This window comes from Lynx canadensis, chromosome B1 (assembly GCF_007474595.2).
Source record: "Lynx canadensis isolate LIC74 chromosome B1, mLynCan4.pri.v2, whole genome shotgun sequence".
Taxonomy (NCBI): Eukaryota; Metazoa; Chordata; class Mammalia; order Carnivora; family Felidae; genus Lynx; species Lynx canadensis.
The window spans coordinates 66,091,670-66,107,004 of NC_044306.2; the positions used below are offsets into that span (position 1 = coordinate 66,091,670).

At 32.7% G+C, this 15,335-nt stretch overlaps 1 protein-coding gene across 1 annotated transcript in view; it reads left to right on the forward strand.

The window, feature by feature from the left end:
- Nucleotides 1-15,335, forward strand: part of FSTL5 (follistatin like 5) — a 774,595-nt gene that overhangs the window by 40,936 nt on the left and 718,324 nt on the right. The window contains 1 exon segment of the mRNA XM_030312812.1: nt 8,804-8,945. Within this exon segment, the coding sequence (XP_030168672.1) occupies nt 8,820-8,945 (126 nt within the window). The 5' untranslated portion in view covers nt 8,804-8,819.

Consider the following 15,335-nt stretch of genomic DNA (forward strand, 5'->3'; position numbering starts at 1 on the left):
TGAAGGCCATCATAAACAAAAAGACATATGGAATTAATTTAATTTCAACCTATACATAATATACTTTTTTACTATTGAATCATGAATGTGTTATAAAGTCAAGTCTGGGGACCTTCTTTGGGAGATTGAATATTAGTCACTATATGTTGTCTTGTTTTTTTCTGCCTAAGTTTGAAGCACCAGTACATGGAATTTGAAGTCCAGGCTATTGTAAGGTTATATAATTTAATAAAATTCCTTGTTTAAGTCAGCTAGACCCAAAGTTTCATTCTGTTTCAGTTGTCAAACATGCTTTAAAAAATAATAATACCATATATATATATATATAATACCATATATATATATATATATATATATATATATATATCCTGTACTATATATAACCCATTGTATAGAACTATAAAGTTCTATATGGTTATATATCTCTCACAAATTTTATATATATATATATATACACATATATATATACATATACATATATATTCATAAAATCACTTATTCATATAATAGTATATGCTTATATATAACAAATATATCTAAAACTACTGTATAACTACACTTACATAAGCGCTACTGTAACCATGTATTTATAACTTTAACCACAGCTATATATAACCATCTTCCCGGTGAAGATCATTTTGATTAAACAAGTGTACAAACAAAATTATCCAAAAATTCTACTTGAACAATATGATTCTGTAGAGATGGTGATGCTGAAGTCCTTTCTGTTGGCTTTTGGAAACTCTTTCTGTTGGCTTTCTATTTATATTAAATATAAAGTTGTTTGGGTTCACAGAGTTGCGGCTTCTAAACAGTGCCTTAGACACTTAAAACATTTGTACACGTGTTATTTATTTCCATAGTGAATGGATTCTAGTCAGAAGTGTTGTAGCATTTAAAAGAAAAATACTGTGTTTGGAATCAGGAGAGTGACATTACACGCCTATGACTACTTTCCTTGTAAGTGCAAATGCTATTCTTGCTGCTTACTATTGTCCTCCTCTATAAAAAGAAAGGGTGACACTAGGTGTCTAATATGAATTTCACTTCTATTATCTTGTATTCTGTGTTGAAGTTCATTTTTTTATCTTAAAAGTGTTTTTAGTGCACCAGAGTGATTAATATAACTGCAGCATAGTTTTGTAAGGCAAAGATGGCTTTGGAAAACAAATATTTACCACCCAACATACTTTTCATAATGCGGGATTTTCATTTGTTTAAAGGAGAGTACTCACATCTTTTTTAAAAAATTAAATGGAATTCAGTGTGAATATTTTCACCTAATGCAAGCTTAAATTATTATACATTTCACACTGCAGTCCTTCCAAAATGCCAATGAATATATTTTATCTATATTTAGCTTCTTTCTTTTTCAAATTAAGCTGGCTATTGAAAGGTATAATTGGTTTGAATCTGGACAGTTTTGTTCATCCAAATTAATGACTCAGATGTCATTGAAATCAAAGTTCCTCCTTTGAGAGTTAAATTAATTTAATGGTCATAATTCTTATTATTTAACACTTATAATTCTATTCTTATCTTAGATGTTAAGAAAAAAGTATACTGCACACGTTATACTCTTTCAATACAGAGTTTTATATTTAAAAGTTTTGGTCTTTTCAGAAATATGAACCGATAAGGTGGGATTAAGAACTAAAGAAGTTTCCATGTTTTTGAGTGTTTCCATATAGAATTGAAAGACACTCACCCATGCAGTATGGACAGAGAAGTCACATAGCTATTGTTCTCATTATCACTGCATTTGTTTATACTGTGTCTCCATTTACATTGATCCAAAGTGAATGTCAAGTGAAAGATTCCCTCTTCCACTAGTATTCAGTCTAAATAAGTAGTTGTTTGTACTCTATGGCTACTTCGTGTACAGGCTATTCTTCTATATCTGCATCATTTTGTGCATGTTAAAAGTAGAATTAAATCACAGAATCATGGGTCAAAGGTGATTGGAGTCAGCCTTGGATTCAATTTTGACAATAACCAGTTTTGTGAACTTGGAAACCTTATCCTGATAAGTTTCTCTTTCTTTATATTTAGTTCAAATAAGCAATAATATCTATCAGAAAATATTTTTTGGATAATTAAATATTATTAGGTATCATCCTAGTATGTCTAGTAGGATATGTATGACATGTTTTTCATTTTCTCTTCTCCTGTATGGTTCTACAGTATGAAAGTGGTGACTCTTAGCTGTTTTATTTTTATTTATTTATTTTTTTTAATTATACTTATTGGACTGGATATTTGAAGAAAGGACAATGATTAGGAGATCACATTGCTCTGATGAGGATAATCTACTAATAGAGGGAAAGAATCTACTTCTGTGATAGGGAGAATATATTTCCCATAACAAAAGTAGATCCTTTGGAAAAATTTTTATCCTAGGAGAAAGACTAAATTAGAACTCAACCACAGAGTTCAAAGCCATGGGTATGAAGTTAAAGTGGGTCAAAAGATACAAACAGGTACTGCAGCAGATATGCCTGATAGATACAGAAGAAGTCTCTTCCATCTTTCCAACTTCAGTTGAGCTAAGGAATGAAAAGACTGTCAGTTCTTGACAAGGGAGGCTTTTCCACAGGAACTCCCCACTGAAAACCTGGTTTTGATCCAGTTGTAAAACAAAAGCTTTTTATAATAACAGCAACTTGAATTCTAGATTGACTTCATAGTCAGTTTTAATGAGTATTTTCAATTACAAGAAGAATATTAAGAATCCCTTAATGTATACCTACTATTTCAAATTAATTAGTTATCACCATTAATTTATTCATTCATTTATCTATCTAAAAATATTTATTGAGCTCATGCTGTATGCCAGGTACTGCTCTAATTCACACAGGTAATTAACAAAGTCCTGTCTTTATGGAACTAATGTTCTGGTTGGAAACGTAGAATACACAAACCAGTAAAAAATATAGCATGGCAGATGATAAGACCTGTGGCTTCCAGTCAGTCCATTACAATGAAAATTTCCATCTATCTTTTTCTTCAAAATTAAAATTTCACTATTTTCATTTTCTCTACCTCCTAGCAGCATTTATTCCTTATTTTGACTAAAACTGCCTGAGGGCTTAGTCTTTGGACCTCTTCTCCTTTCCAACCTCTTCCCATCTCATACCTGGGTTAGATGACATATAAATGCTAAGAACTCCAAATAGGTATATCTAGCCCATACCTCTTTGCTGAACTTCAGGTTCCTATATCCCAATGAATATTCAACATCTCCAATAGGACTACCAAAAGGCCTCTCAAAAAAAGGAATAGTTTTCTCCCTCAAACTTGTTTTTCCCCATATCCTTATCCAGATCAGTAAATCTACCCAGAAGGAATAATCTGGTATAGATTCTAGACTATATAGTGTCATAAATCCCTTCCTGCAGATGAGGCCCAAGTAATGCAATTGGTTTTGTTTAGGTTATACGGTATGACACGAGGTAGGTTAAAAGTCAATTTTTCTGTCTCATAGAATTATAGAATACCAAAAAGGGAAAAAAAGAAGCAATAATTTAGCCCACCTCCCAGTTTCAGAAGAGAACAGAGAAGTCTATGGAAGTTAAGAAACTCCCTAGATTGTGACTGAACCAGTTTAGTGTATCTCCCTCTGCAGCTATATAAGGATGTTAACCTTCTTAAATCAATCACCACCATGCAAGGTGAAAAGACACTTAAGGGAGATATGTGAAAATTGCAGCAGAGAGCAGCAAAGTCCATGTGAAATTGACAGGGGAGATTTCACAAAGGAAGTGACTGGGGATATTTCTTGGAAGACCTATAGTAGTTTTCTAGGCTGGAGTGAGAGGCAGTGAGGGTACTTCCAGTGAAACCCTCAGATACTTGACTTTTCTGCAACCTTTGATAATATTGGGGATTGCTTCACCTTGATATTCTTTTCATTCATAGACATAATACCACAGTTTCCTTCCCCATCTCAAATGCTACATTATGTTCCTAAGGCCAATACTTGAACACTCTTAGTTTGTTTTCCCAAATGGTGAGATTCTAGAGAATGTGTAAACAAATCAAAATCCCTGAAATATTTGAATCTACTAAATCATGTAACTACTCTAAATCCTACTGCCATAAGCAGCACAGCATGTTACACCATATGGTGAATAAAATAGTTTGATTCAGAGAAAAATATTATTTTCTGAAGAAAAGAAACCTCTTTCCATTCCCCTTACCATTTTCGAGTCTAACTGTGTTAAATCAAACATTAAGCAGATACTTTTTAGATTTGTGAACATTTTGTTTTCCCTAAGTTAATAAAGAGATTGTTTTCTGATGCTTCCATATACATGTTGGGGTTACAAGGAAAAGTCATAGGATCATTATTGCACCATCTGTTCCAGCTGGTTTGTTTTAGTCACATGCTCCTCAGTGTTCTTACTGAGCTATCACAAACTGCCAATTAATTATGAAAAGCTAACAGGTTGTCAGAGGTTATAGTACTGAGAAAGTTAGATCATGAGTCAGTATATCCTGGGATCGATTACTACTGATTTACAATTTCCAGAACACCTTCTGTGGATGAGTGAACTTTTAAAGACATAATAATGGCATGCTTTGGATCCTGTAGCTGAAGAGAAATAAGAAAATGATGATTATTTTCTGAGCATCCATCAAGAAGAGTCATCTTTTTATTTAGTTTGCTAATTGATTGCTGTATAATTGGATTCAAATATTTTCTTAGTAATATCTTAGTGAAGAAAATCTTGCAAGGTAGCCCTTCACAGAAGATAAATGCAGAAATTGGTTGTGTTCTTTTATCTTGTCTAACACTTAGTGTTGAGCTCAAATGCCTATCTGTACTAGAAATACAAAACAAAGAGATATGACTTTTAATATTAGTTGTTTCATTTTATCTGTCGTATCAAGTAAATCACTCCAGTTGCATGATAGCTGCTGAGATAAAGCATTTATATTTTAAAATTTTGTGTAACTTGGTATTATTAAGAAATTTTATACTTGAAAATTATAGGACTATCAATGAAAAAATTAATCATGGTTAGTAATATGAAAAGTAGATTTAAATGGTATAAATAAGTTGTATATGATGCACTGAAGGTTTACATGTTGACTTGTTATTAACTTTTGGTGAAATTTCTTAAAGTAAATATTCCTAGTCTATTGCCTCTTGGCAGAGAAAATATTTCAGGAGACTGTTGAACTAATTATCAATGTATGGAAGTTTACTTACCCAAAATTTATGAGATTTTTGGTCACCTATTAAAATTTTGTTCATTCAGTCTATATAGTATATGAAATATTTGTAGCCCTGTGGAATATATGTGTGTGAGTGTGTGTGTGAGAGTGAATTAGAAAGAGGAAGAAAAAGCGGTGCCTGGGTTAAACCACCGACTTTGGCTCAAGTCATGATCTCATGGTTTGTGAGGTTGAGACCTGCGTCGGGCTCTGTGCTCACAGCTCAGAGCCTGGTGCCTGGTTTGGATTCTGTGTCTCCCTATCTCTCTTCCCCTCCCCCACTCATGTTCTGTGTCTCTCTTGATTTCTCAAAAGTAAATAAACATTAAAAGAGAGAGAGAGAGGAAGAAAAAGAGAAACCCTTAAATGTTCAGCTTAAGAAATTTATGACTTCACCTTTACCCCATCATGGTGGGACAAGGTTGTGATCATACCTCTTTTCTCCCTCTCCTGTTTGACAACAGAGTAAAATAGTATTCAGAACCCTTAGAAAATATCCCTTCAGCTCAGTTGGTACTGTTTGCTTTATTCTTGGGCTCTATCTTGGATTTAAAATATTCCATCCAGTTGTCTTATAAACAAATATTTACCTCTGAGAGAAGGATTAGACTATACATCAAAATGACAGCAAAGGGATGGATTGCAAATGAAATTATTTAGTTTTCTGGGTTAGTTTTCAGACATTTTGTAGTGGTAGTGAAATAGGAATTGCATTCAATTTCATCAAAATGCAAAAAACACAATCTGTTTTTTACTATTGAATGCAGGATGACATTCATTTATGCATTCATTTATTGAGTGTCTAGTAGGTACCAGACAATTTGCCAGTCCCAGATGATATAATGCTAAAAAGAAAAAAAAAAAACAACCCAGATCCCTGCATTCATGAACTTTGAAGGAGATGATAATTATATAATGCAGTGAAGAAGACCAACATTATTCAAATTATCACATTAATGATGTCTAATTACAAATGGTTGCTCTGAAATAAAGGGGAACTGATCTATGAGAATGAGTAGTTAAGAAATGCAATTCAGGCTTGGTGTGATGAGGACAGCCCTTAAGGGATATGTTTGATATATGAAGGCCTTTGGGTGATAAATGGGGGTGGGGAGAGGTGAATTTCAAATGGTGGAAATACTGTATGAAAGTCTTATAGTGAGAATGGACCAAATAAGTTCAGTGTGGCTGGAGAGGAGTTCTTTGGAGGAAGAGAAAGATATGCACAGCCTAGACTCTGTGGGCACTTATAGATTATTTCAGGGATTTTCGTTTTTATTTCAAGGGTAAATGAGTATATCTTAAAGTTATTAACAAGGGCAATTACATCATGATATTTGCTTTTGACATGATCACTCAGGCTATTGGGTAGGGAATAATTCAAGGTGTATGTGCATAAATGTGGATGGCCACTGAGGATGTGATTGAGGCAATTTAGGGGACAAGTGGTGCTGATAATTGAACTAGGGTTGTGACAGTAGACTGGAAAGAAACTAATGTTTGGGATATATAGTTTAAAGTTAGAACTAACAGAATTTAAGGATGGGTTTGATATGAAAGGTAAAGGAGACAAATCTGTCTCCTTTGTCTCTGGCTTGAGTAAATAAATGAGTGGAAATCTGGGAAAGCATGACTTTATGTGGGGTTTGTATACTATAAACTGTTTTTGAAACATAAAGGTGGAGCTGTTAAGTAGGCTAACTATGCCAATCTGGAGATTGGATGAGAAGCAATAATATAAAGGTTTCCCCTGCTATCTGTAAGTATAGCCTTTCTGTAAAAACTTTCATAAGCCAAAAAGCATAAAATGAAGAAGGAATTGTCATTAATTTATACAGAAAAATTTTTGAATGTTCTCAGACCCCCCAAAAAACCCCTCTTAGTCTTTTCTGATACCTTGCTCTGATACTTTGCTGATACCTTTCTGAGACATCTTGCTCACGGATGCACAAAATAAATCAAGATAAAGCATGGGCGCTCACAGACACAGTTCAAAGCTCTGGTGGCTTGGTGCTGACATGTTGAATGTAGGTGCCTGGGAAGGAGCTTGGTTGGGCCACTGTCTCTGCTCCATGCTCCTGAAGTGCTCTGCTTCCTTAAGGGCTGACTGCAAAACAAATGCTCAATACTGTTAACCCCTTTCACCTTTTTGTTTTGTGAAAGCAAAAATCGCCTTCGCATTTCTTTTGGTTAGTGAAAACAGGTACTAATGTAGCTGTTCAGTAAAAGCAAAGTGGTCTAAGGTAAGTTTCAAAAAGCAGGAGGTAGCTGTAATTAAACCACAGATGTTGTTGAATGTTTGGCTGCATGAATAGAGTAGGTAAGTGGCTAACAACAAAATTTGATAAACTATAATATTAAATAGTGAAGCAAAGGAGTGGGATGAACTTGCAAAAGGGCTGAGAAGGAGTTTTCTTTACAGAAATTCTACAGAAATGGAAGTCAGGGGTGTCATAAAATTCCAGGTAAAGTGACCATTTCTTGAAAAAAAGAAATGTTACTTGGATAGGGTGATAGAAATGCTTGCGTGGGCTCGGTTCAGAAATTAGCTAGAATGAGATACACAACTCTTTCAGAAAATTCAAAAAGTAGAAGAGAAAAATGATCCTTAAAAAATCTTAAAAAAACCTTAAGATTTGAGCATCTTAAAAGATGGACATTAATAACTGAGTGGGGAGTTTAGAAAACAGTAACCAGCATGGTTAAATACTTGGTTAAGTTTCTCAAGAAGTCAGATGCACGGTATGGATTAGACAGGAGCAGAAATAGCTCTTTTTTTTTTTTTTTTTGGCACATTAGGTGCAAATATATGTTGGTGAAAATGATAAAAAGAAATATAGTTTAATTCAAAGCATTGATTTGTTGGTTAGGAAGGGGGCTTAGAGTTATATGATAATAAATTTATGCCATTTTACAATTTCTCTTGTGTGTCCAAAGACACAGAGAAGCGGAAAGACTCGTACAGTTTTGAGTTTAAAGCACTTATGGAGAAATTTTTTGAAAATATTCTTTGTGATAGTGTTGGAAAAATGCACTCACAACTCAATATAACTGTCTGCCTAATTTTTGTTGTACCTCAGTTTATGAAGTGCCTACCATAGAAGACTGCCTTATCCAACTGTCAGCAGTCTTTACTAGTGAATTATTTTAGTTAAGTGATATTCATCAAATGTACTCAAAGAGGAGTTCAAGATTTATAAGTATGTTGATAATTGTACTGTATATAGATGCTTAAAAAATTAACCATGGTTTAAAGTTGGGTTTTTTTTTTTCATTTTCATTTTCTTTCAACTTGATTTTAATTATTTTTTTCCTCAATACATTTTAATTGGCTTCTATATTTCTATGTATGTAATGTTGTGTAAAGCTGTACAAGTGAGAAATTTTTTAAAAAACTGTTTGTTATGATGAAGGGGATCCTAATCATTAATTGGAGAGGCTTACCTGTTATGCATTCAGTTGACAGTTGCCTACAAGTATTGATTAGATCTGTGGAGATTTCTATGCACTATTGAATATTTCTTGATGCATTTTTAAAATATATAATGCATTTTCTGATTACTTGCAATGCTAATTTTCACAGGTGGAAAGCAATAAGAATGTTTAAGTGCTGGTCAGCTGTTTTCGTTCTTGGATTCATTTTTCTGGAGTCAGAAGGAAGGCCAACCAAAGAAGCAGGATATGGCCTTAAATCCTACCAACCTCTAATAAGATTGCGACACAAGGTACAGTCACCATTCTGAATTTGCACACAATGCCTACCAATTATGAACTAAACTACTAGGTGTCTGCTTTATTATTCACTCAGGAGCACTTATGTCAGTATATGCCTTCAGAATAAAATTTCCATATAAAAATGCACATTTAAAAATGAGAAATTACTAATTTAGAAATTTATAATTTGGGGAATTAAATATTTCTTGACAAAATATAGAGATGGTTTATTGAAAAAAAATCATTAAAATTTACATTAAGCCATAGTAATGGATTTATAAAAATAAGTAAATCTGTTAACCTAATCAATCAGATAGTTTCTGTCATTTCCATATTAAGTTTAGGACTTTTTAAACTAAACATAAGTGTTATGTTTTTTAATTAGCAATAAAAGTAAATAAAAAAGGATATCTATTCCATCTGGAGATATATAGGTTGACAAAGAATTAGAATTTGTAGAAATCATTAGACATTTTAATTTCATAAAATTCATGTTATTTTATATTGGACAAATACATCACTTCCTTATGTTAAATATTTTCAAACATAAAATAAGTTGATATTTAGACATACTATAAATTATATAGATTACTTATGTTAATTAATTATATTAATATATTATACTTATATTAATTAAGCTAGTGCTTTTATTTTAATAACAGATCATTATGCTAAAGCAGTTTCATCCAATCAAATTAATTTAATCAAAATAGATTAAATCAAATCAAATCAATACATTTTGGTCTTAATAGAGAGCAGATAATAATAATAATTATTGGAGAAAATATATATTTTAAAATTTCTTATATTACTTGTCTTAAAAGAAACACTTGAAATAAATATAAGTACAGTTGACCCTTGAACAACATGGGGTTATTTAACATGGGGTTAGGGGCACTGACCCCTGCATAGTCAAAAATCTAAGCATAACTTTTGACTCCCTCAAATCTTAAATACTAATAGGCTACTGTTGACTGATAATATAAACAGTTGATTAACACAGATTTTGTATTGTATATGTATTATATGCTATATTCTCACAATAAAGTTAGCTAGAGAAAAAAACATTTTTAAAAATTAGAAGGAAAAGAAAATTTACATTTATACTACTGTACTACATTTATTTTAAAAATCATGTATAAGTGGACCCACCCAGTTCAAACCTGTGTTGTATAAATACATGTATGTTTTCATGCATATATTTTTGCTGAAATTCTTTCATAATATTACAGTGTTTTGATAAAATAGGTAACTTTTACTTGGATTTTTATGTGCCAGACCATAGGGTAAGCTCTTAAATGTCATATTTTATTTAATCTCCAAACAATCTTATAAAGATGTACCAGTTTAATTTTATATATGAAAAATCAATTTTATAGAAAATTAAGGGATTCAATGAATGCATACATTTATTAAATATATTAACTGACTAGGGTAATGTGAAGTATAAGCTTGATAGCCAGAAAAGAAATAAAATAAGTAAAATATGAAAATATACTTCAATGTCAAAAATCATTGCTGAAATTTATTCATGTGTGAAAGGAGATAAGTTTCTAGGTAAATGCAGCTGGAGAATTGGACCTGTTCTGCTACCTTTCAATTATCATTTGTGTTCCCTACCTCACAGACTGTCAGTTTCATCCTACTCCAATTTTTAGAAATAATAACTGCTTTATGAATACTCTGAAAACACTATTAATGCAATGTATTGGCTTATTTTGTTACATACTAGTAATTATTTAATCTTTCCGTTTGTCTCCCCTGAGTTATATGTTTTGAGGTCGGAAACTATGCCTTTCTAATCTTTTCATTCTGGTGCCATGAGTATAATTGATACTGTTTAATTGACTCCATGGCGGAGAAATGATCAGCAGAATGCATGGCTATGCTGTTTTTATTGTTCTTCTGCTAAATATAATACCACAGGTTTTTATGTGTCAGTGTACGTTTATAAACAAACCATTTTGAATTAAATGTGGATATTGAAGATAAATTATTTATCATGTATTGCCATGAGATTTAAACCTTTAAAGAAAAGAAACAACACAGTGAGTCAAGCCTATTTTAGAAACACAGATAATCACTCCAAATGATCAAAGTTACCTCTCAGTCTTTTCCATCTCTATGGGTCTTACCTCTGAATAGTTACAGATAATATATTATTACTGTTATTTAAAAACAAAATGGCAGAGAATATTAGTAATACCTAACTTTCCAACATTTTGGACAGAGGTAAAATTAAGTTATAAAAGGCATTTCGTGAATGTGTGTGTGAAAGTGTGTATCTTGACAAAAGTAAAGAATATCCTAGGTTGTGCCAGTCCCTGCCAAAACCCCACCAAGTACTTTCCACTCACTAGCAACACCCCTACCCAACCACAGGGAATACAAGGTCTTTATTTCCCCAAGACCTTGAGGATTAAGCTCATTATAGTCTGTCTATCTATGTATCTATCTATCTATGTATCTATCTATCTATGTATCTATCTATCTATCTATGTATCTATCTATCTATCTATCTATCTATCTAAAGTAGGCTCCAACACGGGGCTTGAACTCGACCCTGAGATCAAGACCTGAGCTGAGATCAAGGGTCAGATGCTCAACCGACTAAGCCACCCAGGCACCCTGCCTTTATTTCTGTTTGAATCAATTATTATTTGGATTCCAGAAATGCCCTGCCATCCTTTTTCCACTGATTCCCATTTCAATTATGCTTAGTTGCAACGTTAGTGGTAAGGCTTTCACAAACCATAATTAAAAACTGTTACAGTCACAGACATTTTCTATCTCTCCTTTTAAAATACATTTTCATCTATAGAACTTATCACCATTTGTCATATATATTTATATGAGAAATCTATATGTCTTATGTGTGTATGTGTATATTTGACTTATTTATTAGTTTACTGGATTGTTCCCTTCCATCATGATGTGAGCCACTATTCATCTTGCTATCCTACAGCACCTAAAATTGTATTTGGCACATGGCCAACATTTAATAAATATGTATGGAATGAATGATTCCACCTGCTGACTAGAATAAGGCTGAAATCATATATTATATGGTATATATAATTATATTATATAGTTTATTATAATTATTAATAAATTAGGTATGATTTTTCTATTAATTTATCATAGTAAGATCAACAGAGAAATACTTAATAAAATGTTTAAAATAGATTATTTTAACATACATGAATTAATTTACTATTATTTGTTATTTCCTATTATTTGTTATTATTTATTTTAAATAAAAATGGTTTTATTTAAATCACAAAGAGTATAAATGTCTATATTTCTGTAAGACTTAGGGAATACACAAGAAGATTTTCTATTTGGTTTAGGCTCCACTGTATTGAATATATTTATTGACTAAAAAACTATAAAATAAATAATAGATAAAATAGATCTTGAGATATAATTAGCTATTTTCCACATTTTCCCCAGAAAGATGTCAGTACTTTGAGTCTAAACAAATATTATGTTTAGGACTCATGTTTACCAAATGTCTGTGTGCCAACTGTATAATGAATCCTCGTTAGGGAGAAAAAGTGAAATGTGACTTATTTGTCAGATTACATAGAAATATATTGTAGATAGAAATATAAATATATATGTACATATTTTTATCATTTATAACTATATGTACACATAAATATGATTGAAAACCTATGTCTGTGTCTCAAGATAAAAATGAATACCATATAAATTCATCATGTTAATTATAGAAATTCTAATTATAGTCCACAGTATGTCTGAAGGAGCTGATCATGTGTTTTAACTGCTGTGTTATCCAACAGGCATTTATGAAACATCAAATGTAAGGATTCAATAGCTTTATTCCATACATTAGGTCATTTAATTATGAATATTCATATGCAGTAAGGAATTTTATTATTTCTTAGATGAGGAAATTAGATTCACAAATGTATAGTAATTTTTACTGTCACATACCTAGAAATTTAGGAGAAAGGATTTAGGATTGAATACACAGAGACTAAATAATGCAGAGTACACAATGAGAACTTTTTATAGTAATTTGACCTGTGTGCCATATATTTCCTATTCTCCCCACATTCTGATCACATTGTAGGAAGGTAGGATATTATATCCCTCTGTCGTTGGATGGCACTGTGTGTGTAGTTCTGGCCAATGAGTTAATAGAAGTGCCATGGAATGCATCTGGACTGAACATTTGACTGCACTTACAAAATGTTCCTGAACTCTCTTTTTCCTCTAGCACTACAAACAGCATCTGTTCAAGGTAGTGGTTGCTTAATCATCCCAAGTATCTAAATAACTAGGAGGAGTAAAACACCCAGGTAATTAGTGATTGTCTTGAGAGGTAAAATGAAAGAGAGAAAAAACAAAATAAAACAAAACACTTTCATTTTAAACCACTGAGATTTGAGAGTTGTTTGTTATCTCAGCATGACCATAGACTATCCTCACCAATAAGGACAGAACTAGAACTTAACTCATATCACCTAATCAGAAATCCTGGGTTCCTTTGTCTGTACCATCCTGGTTTCTTATTTTATTTCCATTCTTTGGATTTTTCGTACTCTCTTTTCTCTATTTCTTTCTTGTCTCTACTTCTTTCTGGGTCATAATTTCCCATCATAGTATAATTTCTTATTGTATTTACAACACTTAATATGTGTGTCCTAATATTTTAGCATATTGTCATATATTCTAATTGGTTGGTTGTAAATCCTGTTAGGAACAGAACTATACCTTACATCCCTTTTCTTACCTATAGCGCTGATCACATTGCTGCATCATTTGCTGCTGCTGATAATCAAAGTCAGGCTTGAAGGAAGACCTTATGAGGACAACAGGAGTGTTCTTTGAGTATACCTAGTGGTGCCACTTAAAGACCTTAAAATTCTTACATCTTTATGTGACCAGAGAATGCTATGTCCAACTTAATGGTACAGAACTACTCCTGCAAACCAAGAGGGGTTTATGATTCCTTTACCTTCTAAATCAAAATGTTTGTCTATGAGAGTAGTTACTATATAAATGGACAGAGTTAGGATAATTTAATACATCCATAGAGTGTTGCTATGCACCATTTTACAGAATACTTCAAAGATGTCATTTGTGGGAGATGAGTTTTTTTCTTTTGGTATTAAAGAATAGTAGCTGTGGATTGGTGAGAGTAGTAGGAGAGAACTCTAGGGCAGGAGACAAACATTAAACAGCTCATCAAAACCATGACTGCTTAGAGGCTGGAAACCTTCAGGCAAACCCAGCAGCATTATTTCCTGACTGAGGAAAAATTGTTCCATTCCATCTGAAATATCTGACTGCTTGTAGCATGTTCAACAGAAGGATCTTAAAATGTTAATATATTCTGCAGAGGTCAGAAAGCAAATCAGCACAGTAGATAAGAGCAACAAATGGTGGCAATGAAGGGAGTGAGGGAGTACTGGTCAAATAATCAATTAAATATTAAAGACTGCACTAATTAATATATAAATCGAACTATTTATGCCATATACATCATAATGGCCGAATATTATTAATAAATCACAGATTTTTTCTAGTCAAGTAAAGTATGTTTGAAAAATAAGAACATTTTTGGAATTTTATTTCTGAGAAATGAAATTCCAGTATTAACTGAGCTAGTTCCCGGACCAGGTTAAACGAGCACATATCACAGAGAATGCTACATGAGAAGATATGTGAGTTGAAGGACACCATGTCTATTGTATGGCCCATAAGCCTGCCTTTTCTTTGTATCAGAGAAAAACATGACCTTTATTACTCTGGACGGCAAGTATTCCTGCCCTTCTCTGTGAATGGACATGCAAACTCTTCTAAGGCTATAAATACACTTTCTCTTTGCTCCAGTGAGAGATGTTATCTCTATGTTTCGAGACAGTTTTCTATCCAAATATCCCTGGCAAGATCGTCCAGAGCAAATGGCTCAGTGTCTCTGTACATGAGGCCTCAGTACATGAGGGGCCATGGAAGATTTTCTCTCAATGCATATGGAGAGCACCACATTTAACAGGAAGTTAGAATTGCCATCAGGTATATCTAAAGCCAAAATTAATTCTGTGTGTGTTTCCAAGTTGATGTGAACACCCAGTATGTGGTTATAGGATCGTCTTACCTTTTTCCTGGTTAACTTTGTCCTTTCTGGAACTCTAAGGGGAGAGAAATAGTTTTCTCACCTTTGGTTGTGTTGCTTGCATGTTTGTTCAATCAAACCAGGGTATATTTGATAAACTGGGGAAAATTGGCATGCAGTGGACTGAATCATTCTGCCTAACAAAACTAAGTCAAGAAAGGGATATATCTAACTTTTAAAATTCTCAAGGTGAAGACCTGCTACAGAAAATTGTCATTTATCCCTTCAAGAATGAATTCTCAAAGCAGTACTG